This window comes from Carya illinoinensis, chromosome 15 (genome assembly GCF_018687715.1).
Source record: "Carya illinoinensis cultivar Pawnee chromosome 15, C.illinoinensisPawnee_v1, whole genome shotgun sequence".
In the NCBI taxonomy this organism is placed as follows: domain Eukaryota; kingdom Viridiplantae; phylum Streptophyta; class Magnoliopsida; order Fagales; family Juglandaceae; genus Carya; species Carya illinoinensis.
Genome location: NC_056766.1, coordinates 45,752,424 through 45,780,302, shown reverse-complemented (window position 1 = coordinate 45,780,302; position 27,879 = coordinate 45,752,424). Strand labels below are relative to the sequence as shown.

Here is a 27,879-nt window from a genome sequence, read left to right as displayed (position 1 = left end):
TAAAACGCAAACATTAGGTAATATTTTTAAAATTAAAACTTTAAAACTGATTTATTCTTGAAACAAATCACACCAACTATGTAAAAAAATTTAATGCAAGGGGGAGATGGAAGAGGTGTAAAAATAAACTGAAAAATTGAAAAATCGGTCCGAATCAATTGGTTCGGTCCAGTTTTCAATTAGTTCAGTTTGGAATCGGTTCTTTTATTTTAAAAATCTATCAAATTCTGTCTGAAATTAATTTTATGTTTCTCAATATCGGATCGATCAGTTTACATATTATTTATATTTTATTAATTTTTAATATTATATATAATATATTTTATATGGTAAACAAAAAGCTATCCGGAGAAATCAATGAAACGTCAAATATATTTTAAAGGACATGACCACAAAATTGGAATATATACGGCATCAACAAGAAAAGCGCAGCTGTCTCAACGATCAGCATCTCCGGCTCTTCTCTTCTCATTCTCTTTCAGATTTCTGTTCCATTTCCTTCCGCCTCAGAGATCCTCCGAGGACGAGGTGACGCCGCTTTCTGTCTATGGAGACGACGTCTTTGGGGAAGTCCGGGAGTGAGCGGTCCGACAAGGACGGGTCAAGTGGCTCCAGCTTCGGAGCTGGAGCTGAAGAGAGAGGAACATTGGAGTACTTCGGGTGGGTTTACCATCTGGGAGTGAATCCGATCGGGCACGAGTATTGCCGCCTCCGCTTCCTCTTCATTCGGGGAAAGTATGTCGAGATGTACAAGCGCAATCCCCACGAGAGCCCTGGCATTGTAAGATAACACACTCACCCTTTTCCATTTCTGTTCTCCTTTTCTTTCGGCCTTTTTAAAGTTTTGAATTTTATGCAAATTTAATAATAACGGATCAAATGCGAATCTTCGGGTATATTTTTGCCTTTTCAGTCTTTTAAGTAATAAGATTGGTCATAGGAAGCTCGCTTGCGTGGGAATTAAATTGTTGAAGGATTGTGATGAATGTGGCATGAGCAAGTTTGTATTGAATTTTAAATAGGATTTATATGTTTTCCAGTCACCCCAGAAATTCATCTAATATTTTATATGAGATGCGTGGGACGGGAGACTGTGTGTGTCTGGGGCTTAGTCTGGTGTTCAACGAACTCTGGAAATCTCGTAAGCAAAAAATATAGAAGAAGAAACTGTTAGTGTGATTATCAGTGAGGACTTATGTTAGAAATTGTGTTAAGACTTAAAGGCTTATCGATAAAGATGCTAAATTTTTCTTCTTTCTGATCTTTCTTTTTTTTTTTTTTTTTTGAGGGTTTTGTATATATCTGACACAATTGAATACTTGTAGTCTTAAAGAAGAGATTCTGACTGAAGATGAGCTAGAAGGCTGAACATAAAGATGCTCGATATCAGCTAAACTTCAAGTCTGTAGAAGTCCTAATAAGTTTAGCCAAATTTGAATTACTGTATATTAGTGCAGAACTAGTTTTTAGCAATAAAAAAAGTAAGAAAATGCTAATGATATTATCAAGTTAAGGAATCTGCATTCTGTGGTGACACGTTGATTGCTTTGAAATTGGAATAGCAGCATTAGTGGTGTTGACACGGAATGTTCTGGTTATCCAAGTGTAAATCCAATCCAGCAGAATCTAGAGAAAGGAAAATGATTGTTTTGATATCACTAGAGATTAAAAGCAAAAAGTAATTAACCAAAATAAATAAGAAAAAGAGATATTTACTAAATACTTTTAACAAACATAATTATGGTCTGATTATTTTTCCTGCTAAAAGACGTAATGTATCTTTTTTCAACTTTTTCTTTTGTATTGATACTTGAATTGTTGTCCAACATTTTCTTGGTGCAGAAACCCATTAGGAGGGGTGTTGTAGGGTCCACACTTATGGTGGAGGAACTAGGGCGTCGGAAGGTCAACCAGGGAGTAATGCTCTACCACATTTATATGTCATCTCTGTTGTTAGTAAATATGGATTCTTATTTTATTTGACTCTAATTATATTATTTTGTTTTCTTTGTTCTTGGACACCTGGTGCCAATCAAAAAATATTATTTTCTTTTCTTTCAGTTTTCTTGAACTGTAACAGCTTCCAGATTAATGATTTTTTTTTTCTTATACCATCTTAAGAGGATAAAGGAAGCAAGTTTTTTCTGCTAATATCATTCATTTTTGTAGGATGTTTATGTTGTAAGGTTTTACAACCGATTGGATGAGACAAAAAAGGGAGAAGTAAGTTTGTAGTTTCATTTTATTTGGTTTTGAAAAACGATCGCCTTTTTAGGACTAAGAGAATTTTATTAATATGAAAGAGGTGTAAACCCCGTATACAAGAATTTTACAAGAGATCTAGCTAACTGGAAATGTTCTATAAATTCGTGAAAGGTAGAAATATAACAAGCTACACTATTGTGGATCAGCAATCCAATGATACATGGTATTGAGAATAAAATGACTTACCGATTTTTACAATTTTCAAAACTATGTAATTTATTTTCCTCCAAATACACCACAATAAACAGGCTTGTGTCATCCTCCATATCAGTGCACACAGATGTTACCAAATTGCCTTTCGCAACAAACCAGGAGATCCACTACTATGAATGACATTACTAATTCTAATCCAATTAGGCCAAAAACCATGTTCCATAAAACACTAGCGGTTTTGCAATTGAGTGGAAGGTGATTCACTGTCTTTCAATTCTTTTGACACACTGTGATACCCCATATGATAAGGATAAAGGTAGATAGTGTATGGGATCCCACATTACTTGGGAATGAGAAGTTTTTGCTCTTTAAAAGGTTCCAAAATGATTCCAGTTATATCATTGACTAGTCCTTTTAGAGTATAGGTTATGTGGTTTGGGCCTTCCATTGGAGCGTTACAAATGATATCAAAGTCTATTCCAACCAGAAATGTGGAATTTGAGCTTTGCAACTTATGACGGATTGGCCCGACGAGAACGTCGGGAATTTAAGTGGAGTAGATTGTAATATCCTATATGGTAAGGATAATGGTTGGTTGTGTATGGGATCTCACATTGATTGGGAAGGAGAAATTCTTGCTCTTTATAAGGTTCCAAAAGGGCTCCAGTTGTATCATTGACTAGTCCTTTTGGAGTATAGGCCATGTGGTTTGGGTCTTTCATTGGGGTGTTAAAAATGGTATGAAGGCCTATCCCAACTAGAAATGTGGAACTTGAGCCGTGCCATCTATGATGGACTGGTTCGACGAGGACGTCGGGAATTTAAGGATGGTAGATTATGATACCCTATATGATAAGAATAAGGGTAAGTGGTGTATGAGATCCCACATTGCTTGGGAATGAGAAGTTCTTGCTTTTTATAAGGTTCCAAAATGACTCCAGTTGTATCATTGATTAGTCCTTTTGAAGTATAGGTCATGTGGTTTGGACCTTCAATTGGAGCGTTACAAATGGTATCAAAGCATATCTCAACTAGAAATATGGGACTTGAGCCGTGCCACCTACAGTGGACTGGCCCGACGAGGACGTCGGGAATTTAAGGGGGGTAGATTGTAATATCCCATATGATAAGGATAATAGTAGATGATGGATGAGATCCCACATTGCTTGAGAACGAGAAGTTTTTATTCTTTATAAGGTTCCAATTAAGCTCTAATTGTATCATTGACTAGTCCTTTTGGAGTATAGACCATGTGGTTTGGGTCTTCGATTGGGGCATTACACGTGTAGCACCAATTGATCACCTGATACAATGATCTACTTCCTCACATTATCTTGGGTAAGAATCTCCCCCAACGCTGTTGTCCGATGGAAGAAATTTATTCTAGCAGGTCCTATTCCTCTAAATAATCTTCCAAGGGAAGAGGACTTATCATGAGCACATAACACATTGTAGAACGACTTCACAGCAAAACAATCCTTTCCTAGATGGATCCCAAACTGGTTATTTTCACAATTGTGTCCCACCTGACTCAAATACAAGCAATCAAGAACGAAAAGTTCATAAAAAGAAAGAAAAAGTAGTAAGCTCATTAATAAAAAGTAATTGGATCCCTCTTTCTTTTATGTGGAAATGACTAGCAATTAATTGGATTTCTTTTTCCTTCAAGATTGCTTGTGCTACAGCTGGAGAAGCCCGAAAGTGGATGGACGCATTTGATCATGCCAAGCAACAGGTACAAAACTAGAAGGTGGTTGTTGCTGTTTTCTTTTCCTTTTTTACCCAATGAGAAATCTACACATTTTTGTGTTTCTTGTGACATAAAAGCATAACTATTTTTGTAAAGTATAAAAAATGTAAGAGAAGTGCCAGATCCATAAAGGTATCTTACAAAAGTAAACTTGCAAACTGACGTGTCTTGGTACATTATATATACTTTACTATAAAAGAACTTTACAATCTGGCGTACCATGTCCCGCCACATCAATTTTTGAATTTACTTTTGCGAGATCCCTTTGTGGATGACTCATTTCTCAAAATGTAAATGATATTGACTCATTTTTTCTTATATTCATCTTTCCAAAACTTTGCTTCCATCAGGCTGAGTATGAGCTTTCAAGACGAGGTAGTGCCAGAAACAAACTGAACATGGAGACTGAGTATGCTTATTTTTACTCAATTGAAGATACAGTTTAACTAAGTACTTTAGCTGCGTTGAATGGATTTCCAAAAAGGGTTTGAGTCATAATTGATGAATGAGAGTGAACTGCTAGTTGATTCCACCTGCCACATTGTTATGTTAAAATGCAAAACAAGCTGAGATCATTGTTTCTTTATGAATGGAGTTTTCCAGGATCGTATGTTACCATCCCAACATAAGCTAAAGGTGAAATAGGTTAGGATAGAGGTTGGGATTATTTTGCTCTTTTGTCAATATTTTATGAGAAATAATATTTGCAACCGTGGAGTGTGTAAACGCCGCGCAATCCCTTTGTAAAAAGTGAGTAAATACATAACCTACATGAAAAAAAACTAATTTTTTAATAGTAGACCCTACTCTATTTCAAAACGATTGTGTGGCGCTCGCGCACTCCACGACTGTGTGTAGCATTACTCATATTTTATTGTTGTTCCACATGGTAGTGGAATCCTCCTCCCTATATGTGTTCTCTATCCATGCATATGGTACATGTTCTTGAATTGTCTGTTATCCAAAATTTTCTCTCATTTATTATTCTCTAATGCCTCAACTTCTTTAAACTATGGAAGGATCAATCTGGAAGGGCATCGCCATAGAGTGAGGCGGTATGCACATGGCTTGAGAAACCTTATAAGAATTGGGCAAGGTGACTTTTCATGTGCATGGCTTGCTTTCTTTATGTTTTTAATATGATATGTCATACTGAAGACATCACTGCTGCCCTTTCATTTGGCACAGAAAGGGAATTTGAATTCGAGGGAAAAGACAACTGTTTGAACTTATATTTCCAAGATATTGTGCTTATTAAAAAAGTACTTGCATGATGTGGCAAATATACTACTAGAGATTTTATTCCAGACTTCATTTTATGTTATTTTATTCTGTCAACAGTATCTCTGTGTCAAATGAGTGGGCGCATTGATCTCCTTAATCTCATTTGTTGCATTGTTACCCAGTTTCCTTGCGATAACAGTAACTTTTTCTGTGTGGCACTGTGGGTTTCTATCATACTACTAATTCTATCATTTATTTAGTTAGTGAATGGTATTTTGAAACACATATTGTATATATCATTATTCCGTATTGCTGGAGTTGAAATCTGTTATCTACCAATATTAATACATAATATCTCTCTCTCTGTTACTTGCAGGTCCAGAGACACTTTTACGCCAATCTTCTGACTTGGGATCTAGTGTCAGGCCAGATCAGTATGGGGAAAGGGACAGTGGAGATGTAGTTGAGGCACATGAGTGGAAATGTGTGCGGACAATTAATGGTGATTCCTCTCAGCCTATTTTTATCTTCCTAATAGAATACACTAGAAAACGTTTTCTGGAATTATTCTCCTCTGTTAACCTTTCTTATTCTCCTCTGTTAACCTTTCTTCCTTTCCTTCCTGGTTGGTCTTCTATTAAGACTTCATTTTTGTCTTCACCCAGAACTATTCATCCTGTTGCTTAGCCTAATACTAATGATTATCATTTATCATATATTTCACCACAATTCCTGTGGTCTGTTGGCTCTGTGTGAATGAAAAAGCCAGAGATCCACAATTCAAGTACTCTTGTAGTGCAAATCTCATATGGCATTGTCAAAATGGCGAGCCTCACTTGGATGTGTCTGAGCTGTCATCATGATCAGAGGCTAGAATGGGTGTAAGCCTTAATTTGTGTAATGTGACCTATGCGTTTTGGGTAAAATTCGTTACTTCATCAGTTATATATGGTAAAAGTATATTTATTAAGACTTTCAAATGAATTTCTTCTAGGGATCATGCTAATATCAACATCTGCAAAATAGAAGAGAAAACAATGTGGAAGTTTAAACAGTGTCTTGGGATAGTATGTTGAAAAAGATGGGGTTAAACATTATTTATAAAAAAAAAAAATATGGGGTTGATGCCCGGATGAGTTTAACCATGCATGCACTCAATACATGTGGATGTGCACATACCACTTTTTTTTTTTTTATTGGCATTGGGTGTCCAGGAACAACGTTCCAACTAATCCCGGGGGTGCACAGGCCCTTGGCAATGAGTTTACTGCAAGTGGATGTGCACATACCACACATAATGTTTGATTAGAGTCGAAGACATTATGTATAGGCTGTAAGAGCAGGGAAAGTTATTATTACACTGTGATGTGATCAGGATGTTATGGAATGAACTGTTCAAAATGTGTGGTATGGCTTGGGTGATGCCTTGGAGGGTGGTGGACCTTTTTGCTTGTTGGAGAGGATTAAGGGGTAATGTGCAAATTGCCACTGTTTGGAATATGATACCTTTATGCTTATGTGGTGTATTTGGGTAGAGAGGAATGGTCGATGCCTTGAAGATAAGGAGCGCTCAGTGGATTAGCTTAGATGTTTTTTCTTGAATTCCTTATTTCAACGGGCTTTGGCCATTGTATTTAATGGAACTAATGTCCATGATTTTCTTGCTTCTTTTTCTAGTTCCTGACATGTAATAGGTTCAGTTTTTGTATACTTCCTGTGTACTTAGCTTTGCCTTGTACCTGTCTCAATAAAATTTTCATTCATAAAAAAAAAGTTATATGTACGGGCTGGTTGCTGTGTCAGTTTGAAGAAGTAATCAATCGTATTCTGGAATATATTACTGTTTAGATACATCATTTGGTAAATAATTATGCTGTTGAAAAGCTATTTTGGGTCTTTAAGATCTCTTCTACATCCTTCTTGTTCTTTTTTATTTCAGGTGTTAGAATCTTTGAGGATGTTGCTGATTCCAAGGTAACTATTATTATATTATTTTTTTCTCAATGGGATAAGAAGCAGGTTGGTTCTCATCTCGCTAAATTAACTTCGATTTTGGCTTGCTGGGAAATAAATTTTGAAAAAAGTGCTACATAAATCTAGATTGTTAATTTATTCTAAAGCTTGAGGAATATGTCATCTGTCTCCCTTTAGCTTTGAGAGATTAGAAAATCACATTCCCTAGCCTTGAATTTCATTAGAAGAACAATGTTACGTAGAATGATTTTCAGTTGAAGCAAACAGAGGCTCAAGGCTTTTGTTTGTTTGATAGACAAAAATGTTATTTGTGTTTATTTTTGCATTATAACAGCATATTAGACAAACAAAGGGTAAATTAAAATGAATGCTTTGAGATTAGAATTAAAATGGAGAAAGCTGGTATTTTAATCAAATTGGACATGGAAAAGGCTTATGACCATGTGTGCTGGGATTTCTTTGATTATTTGCTGAGGAGATATGGTTTTGGTGATAAATGGTGTTCATGGATGAGGCATTGTGCGTCGACTTCCAAATTTTCTGTTTTGGTGAATGGAGAACCAGTTGGTTTCTTTAGTAGCTCACGTGGTTTGAGGCAAGGTGATCCCATCTCCCCCTTTCTTTTTGTTATGATTATGGATGCCTTGAGTAAAATGATTGAGAAGGCCGTGGAGGGTAATTTTCTGTCCAGCTTTGTGGTGGGTAATGAGGTTCGGGGTAGTTTAAAGGTCTCACACTTAGGTCCCGTTTGGTTACACAGATGAGATGAGATGAGATGTTTTACATAGTAATGAATAAAATATTATTATAATATAATTTTTGAATATAAATTTTGTATTTGGATTTGAAAAAGTTAAATTGTTTATTATATTTTGTATGTGGATTTGAAAAAGGTGTAATGATGAGTTGAGATGAGATGAGATGATACTTTGATTTTTAGTGAGCCATTCTGACAATCTACGTGCTTAAGAGCACTTTTGCTGTGTTTTGAAGCCGTTTCAGGGTTAAGAGTCAATTTATTGAAATCTGAAGTCGTTCCTGTGGGTTATGTTCAGAATATTTCAGACTTGGCAAATATTCTGGGGTGCAGAATTTCTTCACTCCCCATGTGGTACCTTGGGCTTCCTTTGGGGGCTCCTTTTAAATCTGTTAATAATTGGGATGGGTTGATTGAGAAAATTGAAAGGAGGTTAGCTGGTTGGAAAATGATCTACTTGTCTAAGGGGGGAAGATTAACTCTAATAAAAAGTACTTTGTCCAACCTTCCCACTTATTTCTTATCTCTTTTCCATTGCCGGCAAGGGTTGAAAGAAGAATTGAGAGTTTATTTTGGAATTTTTTATGGGGTGGTAAAGGAGTTGAAAAAAATTTCCATTTGGTTAGTTGGAAGAAGGTTTGTCAACCGATTGATTGTGGTGGGTTGGGGATAAAAAAATCTGAGATTGTTTAATAGAGTAGTACTTGGGAAATGGCTTTGGAGATACCACTTGGAAAGTAATGCCCTTTGGAAAAATGTTATTGATGTAAAATATGGTAGTTCTTGGGGAGGCTGGTGTACTAAAGATACTAGAGGTGAGTATGGGGTTGTGGAAGTTCATTAGAAAAGGATGGGGGGTGTTTTCAAATCATATTAGATTGAAGGTGGGAGATGGGAAGAGGATACTTTTCTGGCATGACTTGTGGTGTGGGGATTCTTCACTTAAGCTGGACTTTCCCTCTCTTTTCAGAATTGCAAGGGGATCAAAATGCAGCTGTAGGAAATTCTTTCTGTTGCATTGACAATAATATTCAGTGGAATTTCATCTTTGTCAGGGATGTTAATGACTGGGAAGTGGATGTTTTTAAGGCTTTTCTGGAAAGACTTTACAGTTCAAAGTTGATGCTAGGTAGGGAGGACAGCATTCTGTGGATTCCTGCAGGAAATTCTAAGTTCTCAGTCTCCTCTTTTTACAGAATATTAACCAGTCACAGGAGTTGTGAATTTCCCTGGAAAACCATATGGATAGTGAACGTTCCTTCCAAGGTTGCTTTTTTTTGTTGGGTGGTATTCTTGGGCAACTGTTGACAACTGAAAATCTTAGAAGGAGAGGTATGTACATTGCTGATTGGTGTGTCATGTGCAAGAAGGATGGGGAATCTGTTAATCACCTCTTTCTTATTGTGAAGTGGCCAGGTTCTTGTGGAATGAGGTCTTGAAGTGGACTGGTTTACTTTTGGTAATGCCAAAGGAAGTTGTGGATTTATGGGTAGGGTGGAAGGGATTGAAGGGTAGCAAGAATGCTGTTCATATTTGGAAGATGATTCCTTCTTGTCTCATGTGATGCCTATGGCTTGAAAGGAATGAGAGATACTTTGAAGAAAAAGAACGTTCGTTGGGAGAGCTTAGGAATTTTTTCTTTAGTACTTTGAGTTTGTGGGCTAAAACTTTTGTAATGATGGATAATTTCCAGAATCTGTTTTAGTTTTCCTTTTGTTTTTAGAAAGTAGTAGGTATTTCCTTTGTATATGTTCTGTGTACTTGGGCTTATGCCTATTTCTTGGGAATAAAATCTTTTATTACTTATCAGAAAAAAATTTATGAATGGCATGTGTCCAAACCACATGACCAAATACACAAGGGGAAAAACTTCTCTGATTCACATGAGGAACATTCTTTCCTTCTTTAGGAATCAATCTCCATTCGCTGCTTTCTGAAAGATATTAGTTTATTTCTCTTTGGATATGTCACTTCTTTTGCTGTTTCTGCATCATGGGGTGTAACGCCCAATAGAAGGCCCAAGCCACATGGCATATACTCCAAAAGACTAGTCAATGATGCAATTGGAGCCTCATTGGAACATTATAAAGAGCAAGATCTTCTTTTTGGCAAGCCATGTGGGATCCCATGCACCACCTACCCTTATCACTTATCAGAATGGGGTATTACATGGGGCCTATGAGAATGATAAGTGTATAATATATGTGATATTTAAATCTAATTTTCCTCATAGCTAAGGCCATTATTAGTTATATGCAAATGCTTCCTGCTTTTCATTAACTTTAGGCAAATTGGGTAACTAAATTGAAAATTCTTACAGTCTCTCCTTGCATGCTCATCTTCAATGTAGATGTTATTGTACTTTAGTATTAGCCTCTTTTTGGCTTTCATTGTGATAGTACTGAGTTAGCCTCGAAATTTTTATATATCGTTGTAATATTGGAATTCAGTTGCTGTTGAAAAATAAAAAATAAAAAATAAAAAATATTGGAATTCCAATATTACAAAAAAAAAAAAAAAAGTATGGATATGGAACTAGATTTTTTTATATTTCTTTCTTTGGGACTGAATAAGTTATAGAATTTTCATCAACCAGATATATTGCCTCAATTGGTGCATTAATTACTTATTACTCATTGTAGAGTGGTAAAGGTGTTCTTGTGAAGTCAGTTGGTGTTGTTGATGCAACTGCAGATACTGTTTTTGAAGTGATCCTAAACGTTGAGCGACATCAGAGATATGAGTAAGTTGCTTGCTTTTTGAGTTCTATATAACTACAATGTCTTAAGTGATTATCCTTGCAGGTGGGATATGTTGACAGGTGATTTGGAGCTGATAGATTCTTATGATGGGCATTATGATGTTGTCTATGGGATATTTGATCCACAATATCTTACGTGGTAATCTCATCAGATATATCTGGCTGTTATGTTCCTCAAATAACATGGTTTTAGTTAGATTGTTGTGATATCATTCATTGCACTGTTATAATTGCCATTTCTACTCTTTCTTGTTCTACTTGAATTAATTCCAATATCACATTTGTGTATATGGATGGTTTTAAGGGAAGTTGATTTATGTGGGTTTAATAGAATGAATCCCTCCACTTTGACCTACGTTATAGTGAAGTGCTTTATGATATGAATAACAGAATAAGAATGAGGCATTGCAAGTGCAGGCCTTCCTACCAGTGCTGATTTTAGTTTATAGACTTTTTCCTAGATGCATGCTAATAACATTTTCTGTTGTTTTTTGTTAGTCCAAAAGTTGTAGAGAACTTTAAGTTAAATCTCTATAGCCTAGGAAGTTCATCCCAAATGCAATGGGTTACACCAAAGATCAGCATTGAGTGTTGCCCCTTTTGCATTAGTTACGTATGAACTTACTGCACATAGTTGGCAAGAGATTTCTGGTGTATAAGGTCTATGAATCTTATACTTTAGTCAACTAAACAAGATGTAGGCTTTAATCCAAGTCAGAATATCGGTTTAGTGGAATGTAGGAGTATAAATGATGCTCTAATGAAAGTAGAGGCCAAGAAAAGCCTCAAAGTGACCACTTGGACAGGTTATTCTTGGGGAAGGTTAGATGGATGGACTGGCACATCTACAATGTTGTGTGATTGAAATTTGCACTTTTGCTAAAAGATGTATTCTCAAAACTGCTAATAAACACATGATTGCCTGTGAATCTCATGCTTTTCAAGTAATCACCAAATCCCATGACGTGTAGTCCACTCCTTGTCATCAGCATATGCTACTTTGAGAGTAAGCAAGAAACCCTAGTATCCATGCGTGTAATGTGTCAATCACTTCTCAAACTCAAGGTCTTCAGCCTGAGATTTGAGAGTCACTGTCAAGATCTCAGTGTAGTTCTGGGTAAATAAGGCTGGTGGATGCTTTATGGAACTAAATTTTTGATTAGTGAGGGAATACAAGATTAAGAAAAAAAAATATAAGGGAAATCATAATGTCGAGGAAAAATAAGGAATAAATCTAGATGTGAATATGACAGAGTGACACTAATTGTGGACTAAATGTTGGAAATTTATCTTCAAATGGGTTTTGCACTTTGCACCCTCAAATTACTAGAGGTTTTGCACTTTCATCATTGATAGCTGCGGGCTTTTTACTTTTCCTTCTTGTGGTTCAGCTGGCTAACTTGTGATGATAACTGAGAAGAATCTTAATTATTTGCTAATCTTGAATGGCAGGTGGCATTCCAAGAGGGATTTTATCTTCTCTAGGCAATGGTTTCACGGACAAGATGGAACATATAGTAAGTTAATCAGATTCCATATAAAGCAATAGGTTGATTCCAAAATATAAGGGGCATGGTGGAGCGGATGGTATTGGAACATCTCTGATGGTTGCTTAAAAATTCTACTGGCCTTGATATTGTACTTCTATTGTGTCCTTCACTTGAGGCTGCTTTATTTCTTACATGTTCTTTCACAAGAATGGATGGTCATATGGCTCTTAAGGAAGAATGGATCGTACTTAATGGTCTCTAGGACCAAGCCGAAATATCACAAGTACCGCCTCATCCCGGACCATCGCAAGGAACCTAAATTAATCCTTGGATAGGTTACTTTTTATTGGCAGATGCCACAAGCCAATGGGCTTAGCTATTAATATGGTGTACAAGAAAGTCATTGAAATTTCCTAACTCATATTGCCTGAGATGATATGACCTTTGGCTTCCTTCTAGTACATGGAATCATGCTATTTGCCTTGGTACTTTGATTGCATATGCTGGGAATTTGTGTACTGAGATGACATGCATTTGTTCATGCAGCTATCTTGCAACTTCCAACAGTACATAAGAAGAAGCCTCCAAGATCTGGTTATCGTCGTACAAAAATTAATCGTAAGATATTTTGTTTGATTGATTTAAAAACTTTCGTAATCCCTGCATTGTTTTTAACTGCAATGATGACAGGCATTTCCTTTTTCCAGACTCAATATATGAGTTTATTGCCCCTCAATCTTAAATGAACCAATTAGACAATTACAGGTTGCATTTTTTATTTGATAAACATCTGACACGCTAGATTCTTTTGCAAAAAGTTTTCAACTTTTGCTTCCAGCTGGTGGGAGGATTCAGTGAGGTTGTTGCTTTTGTAATCGTTCCTACAATATGCCCTTGTAGTAAAGATTGCTGCCTTGGAGTTGGAAGTTATTCCATTCATAAGCCTTATTCTATTGCTATTATAATCATTTTTTAAACTTATTTTACTGACAAAGCTGTGTTCAATGTTCATGGCTTATCCAGAAAACTACTCCATTATGTATTTTGAATTCCTTTTCTTGTTCGCTGGTAAATATTGGGTATCAACTATAAAATAACGTCATCCCAGTAGAAAAAAAGAGTTAATCCTTTATTAACCAGTCTTCTCTTCTTCTTTTCTGTTTTTAATTGTAGCATCTACATGGGAGGTTAGAAGTTTAAACACACCCATGGATTCGAATGCTCCAAGATGCCTTGTAACTCAAATGTTGGAGATACATTCTTCACACTGGCTTGGATGGAAGAAAAACCACTTCTCAAAGTTTGAAAAGAGTGTTCCTTATGCGATACTATGCCAAGTGGCAGGTTTGCTTATCGTATACTTCTTGTTATTGTCTGACTTTCTGTCTTAACGGTTTAAAGTCCGGTGTGCTTCGAGACTGTTAAGCATATATAATCCCTTGCAATCTGGTCTATGATCAGTTTTAGAAAAGTTTTGAGCCGTCAAGGATATTTCAACATTGTGGATATTCTTCATTGGTCTCAATACTTTCAAGTTTGCTCAGACTAAAGTTTTATAATTTCTTCCCCGATCTTTGTAAACGAAGACATTCGTCACTTGTACACCTTACTAACAACAACCAACATACCAATTTACCAACTGATACGAGTTTGGAAATGTTTTTAAGTGGATTTTGGTAAACAACAGGGTAATGGAACTGCTAGAGGCGATAATTCTAGGGCATGATCTTAAATCATTTCCAAGTACAATAGCAATACTTCTAACAAGGATTCATGCAAACACTTTCATGTGTTGCATAGCTTTTGCAAGGTGTTTTCTCTTTGACTAAGCTTTTACACAAAATATCCTGATGTACAATGTGCCACATCAGTTGAATGATTAGAGAACATTATAATGCAGAAGAACTCGCAGAACAATGAAAGAAAATTTTAATCACATACTTTTGGTCGCCGATCTAAGCTGGAGTTTTTTTTTTTTTTTGCTGATGTCAGCAAGTGTAAGTGCAAGTGCTAATGTCAATTGTTTTTGAATCATAGTGGCTTCCCCCTTATTCCTCACCCTACAGATTTGAAGCTGGCACATATTAACAATTTTGTGGATTTTGTGTAGCGGGTGTCATGTAAATTGTAATGGGTAAGGGTTGTTGAAACTTTCAAATTGTTGGACTCATAAATTGTCAGACTCACTGCACGCTATTGGATAAAGACTGGTATTAGCAGGTAATAGGGGTGCTACGTACACCCCCTGAACGGGGGGTGCCCCTGTCCTGCCCCCTGCCCCTGACCCTGCATGGGCAGGGGGAAAAGTTTGGGCCCCCAAACCCTGGCACCTCCCCCATGGGTGGGTGCCCCCGTCCAGATGCCGTGGGATGGATTGGCCCCCACGACCATCTACCCCACCCTGCCCACCACCCACCCATGGCGAAACACAACCGGAAAACAATAACAACATCTAGAACCAAGCGGAAAGCAACAACAAAATCCAAAACCAATCCAGATTTTTCACCAAACACAGATCTATCCCTAAAATCCATAGATCCATCATCCAACAAAAAATACAAAGTTACAAACACAGATCGAAAAAAAATCATTTTAAAAAAACACAACCTTCTGCTCCGGCAAGACCATGATGTGGCCGTGGGTATCTTCGCAAACCCAAGGCCATTTGTGGCCTTAGCCCCACAGCCACGCCGTGGCCCATGGGTGTCTCACAGTCACAAGCTTCAAGAAGAAAAAGTGGAGGAGGAGGAGAAGAGGTGAGGAGAGAATGGCGAAGGGAAGGAGAGAAGAGAAGAGAGGAAAGGAGAGAACGGCGGAGGGAGAGAGAGAAGAAAGGAGAGGAGAGAATGACATTTAAGGTTTTGTAGCTATATATACTCAGTCAAACATCAAAATGATGTTTTATAAGTACGAGTTTGTTATATATATATTTATGTGTATATATAATTTTGGGCCGGTTGGATGGGGTAAACCCCAGGCCCCATCCCCCGGAAACCAAAAGCAGGCATTTGCTTGCAATCCCCCCGTCCTGGCCAGGTGGGGGGGCTGGACGGGGTGGGCGGCGGGGCAGCCCTAGCAGGTAATGCCCTTAATTGGCCATCACAAATCAATATCAGGCAATATTAGCATCAACCATCCATAAACCCGACAAGATTGGTCAATATCTATTGAGATTTATTGTTCAGATTGTTGATGAAATGTTTATTTCATCGATCTTATCTTAAAAGAAATGTTTCTTTTAAATGATAGTTATGTTTTAAGGCTGAATGCCAAATGGATCAGGTATAAAGGAATACATTGGAGCAAACCCAGCTTTCAAACATGAATCTGCCACCACAGTTGTCCATTCAAAAATGTCCGATGTTTCTATGTCCAATGGTGAATATGATGATGCAGAAATGAAGGATGAGTTTTATGATGCAATTGCTGATGACTCGTCATCATCAGAAGATGAAGAGAGCAGCAATGGTGAACATGAAAAGAAGGTTTCATTTTCTGTCTCTTTTACATACAAAATAGGGTCTGATTGAATGCAACTTGTGCATTTATTTTTTTTGATAAGTCATTAAAAAATATTAAAATTTTCAGCGAAAAAAAGGGTGCACTCCTACTCAGGAGGAGCCTCCCCTTCACCCTTGCTTTGTAGACAACTTGTGCATTTATACTATCAGTTATAACGTTACAGTATCTGTCTCTCAAATTTGTCAGGAAATGAAAGTGAAGCTGAAGAATGTTTCATGGGCAATCACAAGCTTAGCCTTGAACCGAACTTCAGGTCCACTATTTAAGTAGTTTTAATTCTAGAGAAACATTAATCAGTTAGGTACTCTATATTATTGTTGCCTACGTTTAATACGAAGTATATCCATTTTAGAATTTTCTCTGTTGTTCTCGCATGACAGTCAATCTCCAATTGACTTCTATCTCAAAATGAGGTAGTCCAAGACAAGGTTGGCCTACCTGGAATATTTTTTGAATGCTAGCTCTTTTCCTTTATAATAAGAGGAGATTAGTGTCCTAGTTTATCTGAACGAGATTATAGTTATATGCCAATGAATTATGGTACGATGCTCTTTGTTTTTTTGGCCTTATATATGAACCTATATTTTGTATCATCGAGTATAATAAGATCCTCTGATGACTCATACTTCAGGAACTTATTCTTTTAAAGAAGAAAGCTGAAAAACTGAAAACTGTAATCTATCTTTTCTTTCCTGTACTCAATACCAAAGCACTTGGTCATTGTCAATGCAGCTCTAGATGCAAATAAGGAACTGGACCCTGCAGTAACTCCTATCACCATCAATCCTGTCCAGTTTCAAGGTTCATTGCACCGAGGAAAGGATGATGCAGACGCAAACTGTTGGACTTCTCCAAGTGGTATGGGATTTATGATCAGAGGAAAGACTTATCTGAAAGATAATACGAAGGTAAGTTTTGCTCTCCTTTTGGGTTACCATACTTTTCTGGCCCCATAGTAATCCGTTTTTCTTCTTGTGTTCTGTTTTTGTTATGGCACGTGACGATATAAATATAAATGGCGTTGACATATCGCTGTTCGCCTTGTAAATCTGCTTACCTAGTCTCTACCTATATGTTGTTGTTCTAGCTCTGTATCAGAGGAGTAGGTTTTGCTCTTTCAAACTAGAACTTCCTGAATGGTTTTATCTCTATAGATCGAGACCATCTGGCTGCAATGCTGACTGATGTGTCATAGATCGTTCCATGGTAAGCCATTATTTATAGTACCATCAGCTAAAATTCTCAGGTTTTAGATGGTGTATCAAGAAACTCCATCTCAGTGGTAAAACGCTTATCATGACTACCAGACTTGGAATTAATCTGGTGGCCATGATAAGAATGCATGATCTGGATGTGTATAGAAAATGGTGCATATGAAGTGTAGTATGTGACCTAAAGGAATGAGCTAGTTTCCGAATTTTCATTGAATGGCATATTTATTTATTTTTTCAGTCCAGGAGTGGCTAACATAAGGGTGGAGTCGTATCCTACTTTAAGATTTTGATATCTGCTGCACTGAATAGCATTAAGGTTCAAGGTGCTAGGTTGTTAGGGGTCTGAAACATAATCATGTATCTTATAGATGTTGGACGTTAAATCATTCTTAATAAACAAAAGAACATATAAACAATTTCTTTTGCTCTGGTATTTAGTAGTCACCATAAGTTTGTCTCGTTCTTACATTCTAGCTGTTACAGAACTCTTAGAACATGGGTTATTCTTTTTCTATGATTATTTGTTTGAGTTCATGTTCTGTTTATGGATGGATCATTAAGGGTTGATTATAAATGTGGGAGTGGTACTTTTTCTCTCCGTACATGTGCACTCTTCTTCAGCTCTTACGTCCATGGCAGTATAGCACCAGTATGATTTAACATCTTTAGGAAATTATAGTTGTTAAGGATGGGGTATAGGAAGGCAGTCCTCATAGAAACGAAGTTGTTTGAGATTGTGCACACTGGAACCAGAGCACTACGCATCATTGAGAGGGGAAGGAAGGTGACTAAAGATTTGGTAATCAGTTTCACCGCTGCGAGTTGGGTTGTGCAGTCCCTTGAAGGATGTGTTCAAGCTGATGACAAGAAGGATTTCATCAAAACTTTCAGTTATGGCAGCAGTGCCTATATTGCTCAGAGGTCCTCTAATGAATTCGGTAGACATTTGGCCATAGTGGAATATAGAGGCGGTGGCAAGAGAAGTATCATCATTGTCCCAAAAGATGTTGGAGGCCAAGGCTGGAGAAGGTTGGCTATGGAGTTCCGTGAGATGTGTGGTGGTGGGGTGAACGCAGCAGGGGAGAAGTACAGGAGATATGAGGTTCCTAGCCAATGACCTCTCATAGCTGGAGCAACTAGCCGGTAGACCAGATTTTGAATTGAAGGGCAGTGCTGGAATTTTGAGGGAGAAGGGTAGAGAGGAAAGCCCAGACAGAGAAGCTTACACAAGAAGGGATGGAGGCTCTCTGATCAAGGGGAGTGTAGCTGAGAAGATTTCCTTACTTAGAATAAAAGAGGAATTTGTAGCTAAGAGGGAGAGGCTCACGAGATTAATAAACAACATTGATTTAGATATGGGCTTGGATCAGGGACTTGAAGTGGCCCGGGGTTCTCCTGAGGCATTGGGAACTCAAGTGGGCTTGGGAGCTAACAGCAAGATTGGGGCCATGAACGGTAAGCAGGTGACGGGCCTAGGATAGAAAACGGCAGGGCCTAAGCCCTTGGGCCCACAGAAGGACACGACGAGAGCCAAAAAGGCCTGGGCTGGTCAGCAAGCCCATGCCTTTCCTGTAGGTCAGTAGGCTTGGCAATGGTGGGCCAAACTTTCAGGCCCATCCACATTCGAGGTTGGGTCTTCTTCCAGTGCTTCTTTATTGGCGGCTGACACCCACCAAACGGGGTCACCACAGACTTGATTGATGGGGAAAGGTGAACCGATGGTTGGAGTCCTTGACCCCCCGGGGGGGGGGGGGGGGGGTGGGGGGGGGGCAACGGTGGCGTCCCCATCAGACTTAAAGGAAGTTGGGGTGGTTTTTGAGGCAGAAAAAGACGGCGATCCTTAAGTCCTCAGTAAGCGATGGTTCCTTTGGACTTCCTTGGGATTGAAGGAGAGTTAGATAGAGTGGGGACGGCACAAACAGCCCCTTTGGCGTGTGAAGATGCTTACTGGGAAGACCCATTTCCACTATTATCCCTACACCCGTACAAGAACAGTAATACCCAAGCCTCAAATTGGGTCCTGAACATGCAAGGAGATGCAATACTGTGTGGAGATTTTATGCGATGTTTTTGAGGACCAACTCATTGCCCTTCTTGCAGCTATAGAAGCTAGAAAGAATAGTTTGGGATCACCCAGGGAGCTTGCATCAGCTAAGAAGCAAGCAAGAGAACTCCAAAGACTTGACTGGACAATAATTGATAAAGCAAGTGGAAAGAGCTCTAACCAGGGAAGAGTGAGGGGAAGGGCAAAGGAAGTGGTTTTATGAAACCAAAAGTTGTTTCTTGGAATGTAAGGGGGCTGAATGAGAAGGATAAATGCCTTATAGTTAGAAATCAGCTCCGTAAATGGAAGGTTGACATTGTATGTTTGCAAGAAACAAAACTGGCAGTTATTTCCCTTTGTATTATTAGGAGTTTGTGGGGATGTAGTCAAGTGGGATGGCATTGTTTATCGTCCAATGGAGCATCCGGGGGCATATTAGTTATGTTGGACAAAAAAGTGGTGGAAAAAATGGAAGCTTTTTTGGGGGATTATGTGGCGGCTTGCTTGTTTAAGAATGTCATGGATGGTTATCAGTGGACTTTCGCAGGAGTTTATGGGCCTAATCTTGACTAGACTCGAAGTTTACTATGGGATGAGTTGGCTGGTATTAGTAGCGTATGGGACCTACCTTGGTGTATTCGAGGTGACTTCAACGTCACTCATTTTCGAGTGAGAGATTGGGTGGTTTGGGTTTCAACCCACCAATGGTAGACTTTTCTAACTTCATATCTGAACAAAATTTACAAGATATTCCTCTTGCAGGTGGCTCTTTCACATGGTCTAGCAACCGAGATCTTCCATCTTGGTCAAGGCTTGACAGATTTCTAATCTCACTAGATTGGGAGGCACACTATCCGGACCTCATTCAGAAGAGACTACCTAGGTTGTGTTCGGACCACTTTCCCATCCCATTGAACTGCGGAGTCATTGGAAGAGGTCCAAGGTACTTCAAGTTTGAGAACATGTGGTTGAAGTTAGATGGATTTCTGGATAGAATACGACAATGGTGGTCTTCTTATCAATTTCATGGCAATCCTAGTTCTATTTTGTTCTGTAAATTAAAGTCTTTGAAAAAATATTTGAAGGTGTGGAATGCGCCGGTAATGTGGAATGCCAACAAAATGTTCTCTTGGAGGAGCTTAAAGGCTTGGAGGCCATGGAAGAGGAGAGGGTACTATCTAAAACCGAGCAGGCTCGCAAAACCCAAGTGACTGCGGACATTGAATGGATTTCTCTTCTGGAAGAAATATCTTGGTGACAAAAATCGCGAGCATTATGGTTGAAGGAAGGGGATAGATGCACCAAGTTTTTCCACCAGGTGACCAACTAGCATAGGCGAAACAATGCTATAGAAACTTCGATGATAGATGGGGCGGCCTCATCCAACCAAACTGAGATCTCAGATCACATTGTCAATTACTATGACAAGTTGTTTTCGGAACAGTTTTCGTGGAGGCCAAGACTCAATGGGCTGGCTTTTGATGTTCTTGATCCGCAGGCATCGGAACAACTTGAAAGGCTGTTTGAGAAGGTAGAGGCCAGGCTAGTAGTTAAAGGTATGGTGGGCGACAAAGCTCTAGGCCCTAATGGCTTTTCCAAGGCCTTTTTCAGACTTGTTGGGATGTGCTTAAAGAAGATATCATGGGGGTTTTACATGAATTTCATGAAAGTGGGCGGTTCGAGAAAAGTCAAATTGCAACTTTTTTAGCACTTATTCCTAAAAAGCCCGGTGCAATAGAGGTAAAAGATTATTGTCCCATTAACCTGGTGGGTGGGCTATACAAAATTTTATCCAAAGTTTTGGTGAATAGGTTGAGGAAGGTGATGGAAAGCTTGATTTTGAAGCCTCAAAATGCCTTTGTTCAAGGTAGGCAAATCCTTGACTCGGTATTTATTGCTAATGAATGCCTGAAGAGTCATATTAAGTTGGGAGAGCCGGGACTTCTATGCAAGTTGGACATGGAGAAAGTTTATGATCATGATTCATGTCAATTGGAGTTTCTTATTTTACATGCTTGAGAGATGTGGCTTTGGCACTAAATGGCATACATGGATCCATTATTGTATCTCTACAGCTTGTTTTTCTGTATTGGTGAATGGTATGTCAAAAGGCTTTTTTAAAAGCTCCCGAGGTTTGCAATAAGGTGACCCTCTTTCTCCGCTTCTTTTTGTTTTCATGATGAAAGCTTTTAGCAAGATGATTTCAAGGGCTATGGCGGGCGGGTTCCTATCAAGATTCTCAGTGGGAGAGGCAATTTTGGGTTCACTTAACATTTCTCATTTATTGTTTGCTGATGATACTCTTAATCTTTTGTGAGGCCAGACGTGAGCAAATTCGAGCTTTGAGGGCTCTCCTATTATGCTTCGAAGCTGTGTTAGGGTTGAAGGTGAATTTGGTTAAATCATAGGTAGTGCCATTGGGGTATGTATCCAATGTGGAGAGTTGGGCGTCTATCTTGGGTTGTAAGATATCTTAGCTACCCATAAAATATCTTGGCATCCGTTGGGTGCGGCGTTCAAATCGAATCCATGTGGGATGATGTGTTAGAAAAAATGGAGAGGAAATTAGCTGGTCGGAAGTGGATGTACTTATCCAAAGGGGGTTGGGTGACTATAATCAAAAGCACTCTTTCTAACTTAGCAATGTATTTCCTCTCATTATTTCCGCTCTCCGCCAAGGTGGCTCATCGCATGGGAAAACTTCAATGAGATTTCCTATGGGGAGGGATAAAGGATGAGTTTAAATTCCACTTGGTGAAATGTGCCACCCATCAAAGGAGGTTTGGGAATTCGGAATTTGAAATCTTTCAACAAAACTTTGCTTGGCAAATGGGGCTGCAAACAAACCGAATCAAGTCGAATTCGAACAAGGGTACTCGAGCTCGATTAACATGTTTACTCGCTCAAACTCGGCTCGAACTTGAATATCCTTGTTCTAACTCGGTTTGTTAACCATTAATGTTGTTAAATTCGACTCGAGCTCGACTAAATAAACAAACGACTCGAGCTCGAACTCCATTTTTTATTTTGAAATTTCTAATCTTATCTTTTGATTAATAAAAAAATTTTAAATTTTACAAAAAAAAAAAACTTAAATCGTTTAAGTATTCAACCAAATAGTTTTGACTCAAAGTTCTTATGGTATAACTTTTTTTAGAATAACTTATAGTTATAGATTAAAAGAATAATACACGATAAATATAATAAACTAAACTATTTAATACATATAGATAATATAATAAATCAATACGATATATTATTATACAAATTATCCTATACAAATTTTTGGGAACATAACATATCTATATTAAATAAGTTAAAACTATGATTAAATTGATAATATATGATTAAGTATATAAAATATAACTAACATGTAATATATATAACACATACATATATAAAACATATTACGAGCTTCAAAACGAGCACAAATGAGTTAAGCCGAGCTTATACGGGTTTTGTTCATGAGTCTAAACCGAGTTGAGTCGAGTTTATACGAGTTTTGCTCGTTTAATATTCGAACCTATATTAGTGTTTATGAACATCTCATTTATTAAATGAACCAAGTTCAAATCGAGTATACACGAGCTGAGCTCGAGCTATTCACGAGCTACTCTGTTCATTTGCAGCCCTATTAGCAAATGGTTATGGAGATATCACCAAGAACGGGAGGCCTTGTTTCGAACTGTTATTGCTTTGAAGCACAGGGAATCATGGGGAGGTTGGGTTCCCCATGAGGTGAGTGGGCCTCATGGAGTTGGGCTTTGGAAACACAAAGGGGTTGGCCCACGTGGTGAAGGGATTGGTCTTGGGGGATCACTCTCCTTAAGGTTCAAGGTTCAACATTTCATGGGTGCAAACAATCTTTTGGTGCCACACCCCCTGGTGAAAAGCCAGAGATTTAATTAGTTCCATTTAGGAAAACTTCCGAGGGTGCGGTGCACGGGATCGGGGTTTACTCTATAGGGGTGGGTCCGAAGGGCCTGCCTTGGAGAGGTTCCCCGACATCCAAAAAAAAAGAAAAGAGGTGAGTAGGCCTCATGGAGTTGGGCTTTGGAAACCAAGGGGTTGGCCCAAGTGGTGAAGGGATTGGTCTTGGGGTATCACTCTCCTTAAGGTTCAAGGTTCAACATCTCATGGGTGCAAACAATCTTTTGGGGCCACACTCCCTGGTGAAAAGCCAGAGATTTAATTAGTTCCGTTTAGGGAAACTTCCAAGGGTGTGGTGCACGGGATTGGGGTTTACTCTGCAGGAGTGGGTCCGAAGGGCCTGCCTTGGAGAGATTCCCCAACATCCAAAAAAACAAAAAGAGGTGAGTAGACCTCATGGAGTTGGGCTTTGGAAACACATTAAAAGAGGGTGGGACACATATGCAGCACATACTTGCTTCAAAGTCAGAAACGGAGTGAAGGTAAATTTTGCTATGATTTATGGTGCGGTGATCGGGCACTCAAGGAAGTTTTTCCACAAGTCTATGGGTTAGCAAGAAGGAAAGAAGCATCAATTGCGGATTTAGTTATGATCTCCAATGGCATTCCCCAATGGAACATTACTTTCCTTAGAGATGCACAAGACCGGGAAATGGATGACTTTTTGGCGTTCTTTGACTTTGTGTACTCCACTTGTGTGTCGGGGGAAGGTGAAGACAAGATCTATTGGTGCCCTTTTAAGAAGGGAGTATTCACGGTCCACTCTTTCTACCAATCTTTGACCATGCACAACTTAGATCCGTTCCCATGGAAGAGCATCTGGAAGACAAAGGCACCTCTAAAGGCCAATTTTTTGTATGGACAGCTTCTTTGGGGAAGATTCTTACCATAGACAACTTGAGGAAGTGTGGTATTATAGTTATGGACCGGTGCTATATGTGCAAGAAGAGTGGAGAGTCTGTTGACCATCTATTACTACATTGTGAGATTGTCATGACCTTGTGAAATGAAGTCTTTGCTCGATTGAGTTAACTTGGGTGATGCCGGAAAGGGTATGTGACTTTCTAGCTTCTTGGAGAGGTATTCAGGGCAACTCTCAAATTGCATCCATATGGAAGATGATACCTATATGTTTGTGGCGGTGCATTTAAGGGAGCGGAATGCAAGAAGCTTTGAAGACCAAGAGTGATCGATGGATGAGCTTAGAAATTTGTTTTTCAATACTTTACTCCATTGGTCGATTGTAATTAATTTCCATGCCATGTCTTTTCATGAATTCCTTGTATCTCTAAACTAGTATGCCTAGGCGTTGCTCTTGTATATGTCCCATATACTTGGGCATTTTCCTTCTCTTTTGATCAATAAAAATTTGTTTACCAATAAAAAAAAAAATGGATCATTAAGTTTTAGTATCTTAATGTATCCAGGAATTTTTTGCCTTTTCTTCAGTTTCTAGTTAGGTGTATCTCATGTATACACCCTGTGTACTAGGGAAACACTTCTTTTGATTACTAATTAAGCCTGGATTAAGTATTAAATATCATAGTTAGTTTGTTTCTTTGTAAACCATTATTAATATTGTGGTAAATAGTAATATGCGTCGCTTCTGGAAAGCATACACAAGAGTTTTACTTGAATTCTGGGAAGAATTATGTACTTATCAAAAAAAAATTCTGGGAAGAATTATGTGTGACTCATTCTATCTTCATGCCGAAGCTATGTACGAGTTCTTCAATTGTAGCTATATTGAATATGTGGACTCTTTTCAGGTAATGGGAGGAGACCCTCTTCTCAAGCTCATAGCCGTTGATTGGTTCAAAGTTGATGAACGCATAGATAACATTGCACTGCATCCCAAGTGTCTTGTTCAGGTAGAAATACAGTTCTCACATACTTTTTGTCTATCTTTTAAAGCATCCATAACTATATATGGAGTGAGCTCTAATTTTTTAGCAAAAATAACTATTTTCTCAACATTCTCTGATATGTAATATCCATACAATTTCTTATTTTTTATGTTGAGGTGACATGATTAAGAAAAATCGTGGTCATCAAGTTTATAGTAGCAATGTCTGGCAATTGAGGATTGATGATTTTGTAATATTTGAGCTTCTTATTCTTGGCTATTATCTGGATAGTGTCTTGTGTGTCTAATTGTTCCCTTCTCTGTTATAGTCAGAAGTTGGGAAAAAGATTCCATTCATCCTTGTCATTAATCTCCAGGTATGTGTATGAATGCCTTCCAGTCTCTTTCTCCTTTGAAATATAATATCAATTTTCGAATAAAAAAATATAATACCAATTTAATACTAATAAGTAAGGAGATTTTTGTATTATGAAAGATAATTGTAGTTAATTTGCTATAATTCTCACAATAAAGTATTCTTTGTACAAGATACACTTTGAGGGTCTCTGATGCTTTGAACTCATTTGAGGGATTTCCTGAAATATTTTAGGTGTTGTTCTGGTGCAAAGATGAGCCTGAATGTAGCATAAAATGGAAGAGGAAGTAACATGGAACTGAATTTGCAATAGCATAATGATCGATGTTGCTTATTTCTCTGTTCCAGGTTCCTGCCAAACCAAACTATAGCTTGGTCCTTTACTATGCCGCAGACAGACCCATCAAAAAGGGATCATTGCTCGCTAGATTTGTGGATGGAAATGACATGTTTCGGGATGCAAGATTTAAACTAATTCCGAGTATTGTGGAGGTATTAAATGCTTAAAGAATAAAGATTCTGTAGAATCCGAGTGGCTTATATCAGTTTTACCCTTGATGGCATTGAGGAGCTAATAATTTGTAATGGGGTACAGGGGTATTGGATGGTCAAGCGTGCGGTCGGAACAAAAGCTTGCTTATTGGGGAAAGCCGTAACCTGCAAATATTTCAGACAAGACAACTTTATGGAGGTAAGACTTCAAAAGTATTCTTCCATTATCTTCCAATCTCTTGATGGAAACTAGTTTTCAGATTTTACTTAATATAAAAATGATCAAAAAACAAATTGAGTGCTCTTGCATGTGTTTCTACTCTCTTTCTTCTCTATTTCCAGTAAACCACGTTCGTTCCCTGTGATCTCTCTTTCTCTGGGTTTTCTTTGATGCTTTTTGAAGTGAGTGTTCCAGTATTGGCGGTGGATTTTAAAGTCACGATCTAAAAGATCCTCATATATTTGAATGTGTTGCTATTTCTCTATGCATGGGTACTTGGGGTTTGGTCATATCTTATTTCTTGCTTGGGTTTGGTGTAGGCGTGTTTTTAGGATTGTCCTTTACCCCTCTCTAGCATCTATAACAAGTGTAACCTCTTCCAAATTTTATTTTGCAAATAACTTGCCACTCATGCAGGCACCTCTCAGTGATTTACTAAAAATATCATATATATTAGCTTCATGGTGTATTCCATGCCAAAGTTTTATTGAAAATTTGCTGATTTGTTTGAATGCAAGCTTCTGCATTGTGTCTTGTTCTGCTGGTTGCTGTTTAGGTTCCTTGAAAAATGACTGCAAAAACTCCATTATGCAGATTGATGTGGATATTGGTTCATCCTCTGTAGCAAGGAGTGTCATTGGCCTTGTTCTTGGATATGTCACAAGTATAGTTGTGGACCTGGCAATTTTGATAGAGGTTTGTTCCTTTCTGCTGGTTTTATTTCCAAAGTACTGAATGGGTTTTGGACTTTGAGTAGTTGTTCTTCTTGGAATGTGAATGGAGGTTTTCATCTCTATGATTTCATATATTTTGGGAGAAAATTCTCTTTTCGTGATACACTACTTTTCTATTGGTACAAAAGTAGTTGAGATGAGATGCATTGAGATGATTTGGATAGTAGTGAAATATTTGAGTTGAGATTAGATGAGTTAGAAATTGTTTGAGTTAAAAATGTTTTACGGGGTTTTGGAAAATGAGAGAAAAAGTTGAATAAAAATATTATAAAGTTAACATTTTGTTATAATATAATTTTTTAATATAATTTGTCTTGGAATTTGAAAAAGTTGAATTGTTTTTTGTGTTTTGTTTGGAAGTTTGGAAAAATTGTAATAATTAGGTAATGATTAGATGAAAAAGTTAAAGATTTGAAATTGAAAAGTGTTTGTATTTTTTATATTTGGATATTGAGATGAGATGGAATGAGATAAGATGAGATGAGATGAAATAAGATGGAAACATCTCTCTATCCAAACCAGGCTAAATGTTTGTGCCTTTAAGATGTGGCTGCTTGTGATTCAGGTGACTGATTGAAAGTAGATCTAGTCAATCATTATTCCCGATCTTTTTAACACATTCATCAATTTAGCTGTCACATATGTGGGCAATGGAAGTTGGGCCAATCATTTTTAAATTTCGATGTTTAAGAACACGATGGAGGGTGAGGTTGTGGTTCAAGACCCACGTAGTGCGCAATTAAAAATTATTGATAGAGCTCTTTATGAGTTGACATAATGATTGATGCACCAAAGCTAGATTTCTTCACTATGAACAATGCCTACTTGCATATCATACACAACTGGGGTGGATATTGAAAGCTGTTTGTTTGCAGGCAAAGGAAGAGGCAGAGTTACCTGAGTACATTCTTGGTACTGTTCGACTAAATACACTGAGGCCCGACTCTGCTGTACATTTGGAGGCTTGACATATTCGTGTATCAACATTCTTTGATTATCTAATGCCGTTACATTGATTGGGGTCCTTTTTTTTATCCAATGTTTTCAAGTATATGTAGAATATACCCTTCACAAAAGGGTGTTTGACATTCAAAAATAAGTGATATATGAACAGAAAGATTTCCATA

The 27,879-nt window shown here is 38.0% G+C and overlaps 1 protein-coding gene across 2 annotated transcripts; it reads left to right on the top strand.

Moving 5' to 3' along the window:
- The first annotated feature begins 396 nt into the window (after positions 1-396).
- LOC122296006 (protein ENHANCED DISEASE RESISTANCE 2-like) lies at positions 397-27,879 on the top strand. 2 transcript variants are annotated; one of them, XM_043105362.1, is made up of 22 exons: positions 397-781; positions 1,843-1,917; positions 2,170-2,223; positions 4,088-4,153; positions 4,519-4,577; positions 5,188-5,264; positions 5,769-5,894; positions 7,332-7,366; positions 10,766-10,866; positions 10,928-11,023; positions 12,337-12,401; positions 12,921-12,992; positions 13,548-13,718; positions 15,657-15,859; positions 16,083-16,149; positions 16,629-16,804; positions 24,854-24,955; positions 25,260-25,307; positions 25,655-25,798; positions 25,902-25,997; positions 26,613-26,714; positions 27,628-27,879. In XM_043105362.1, exons 1-22 carry the CDS (start codon positions 548-550, stop codon positions 27,718-27,720), a joined length of 2,262 nt encoding a protein of 753 aa, XP_042961296.1. In that variant the 5' UTR covers positions 397-547; the 3' UTR covers positions 27,721-27,879. The 2 variants fall into 2 exon arrangements, with proteins under 2 accessions (XP_042961296.1, XP_042961297.1); XM_043105363.1 differs by lacking the exon at positions 2,170-2,223.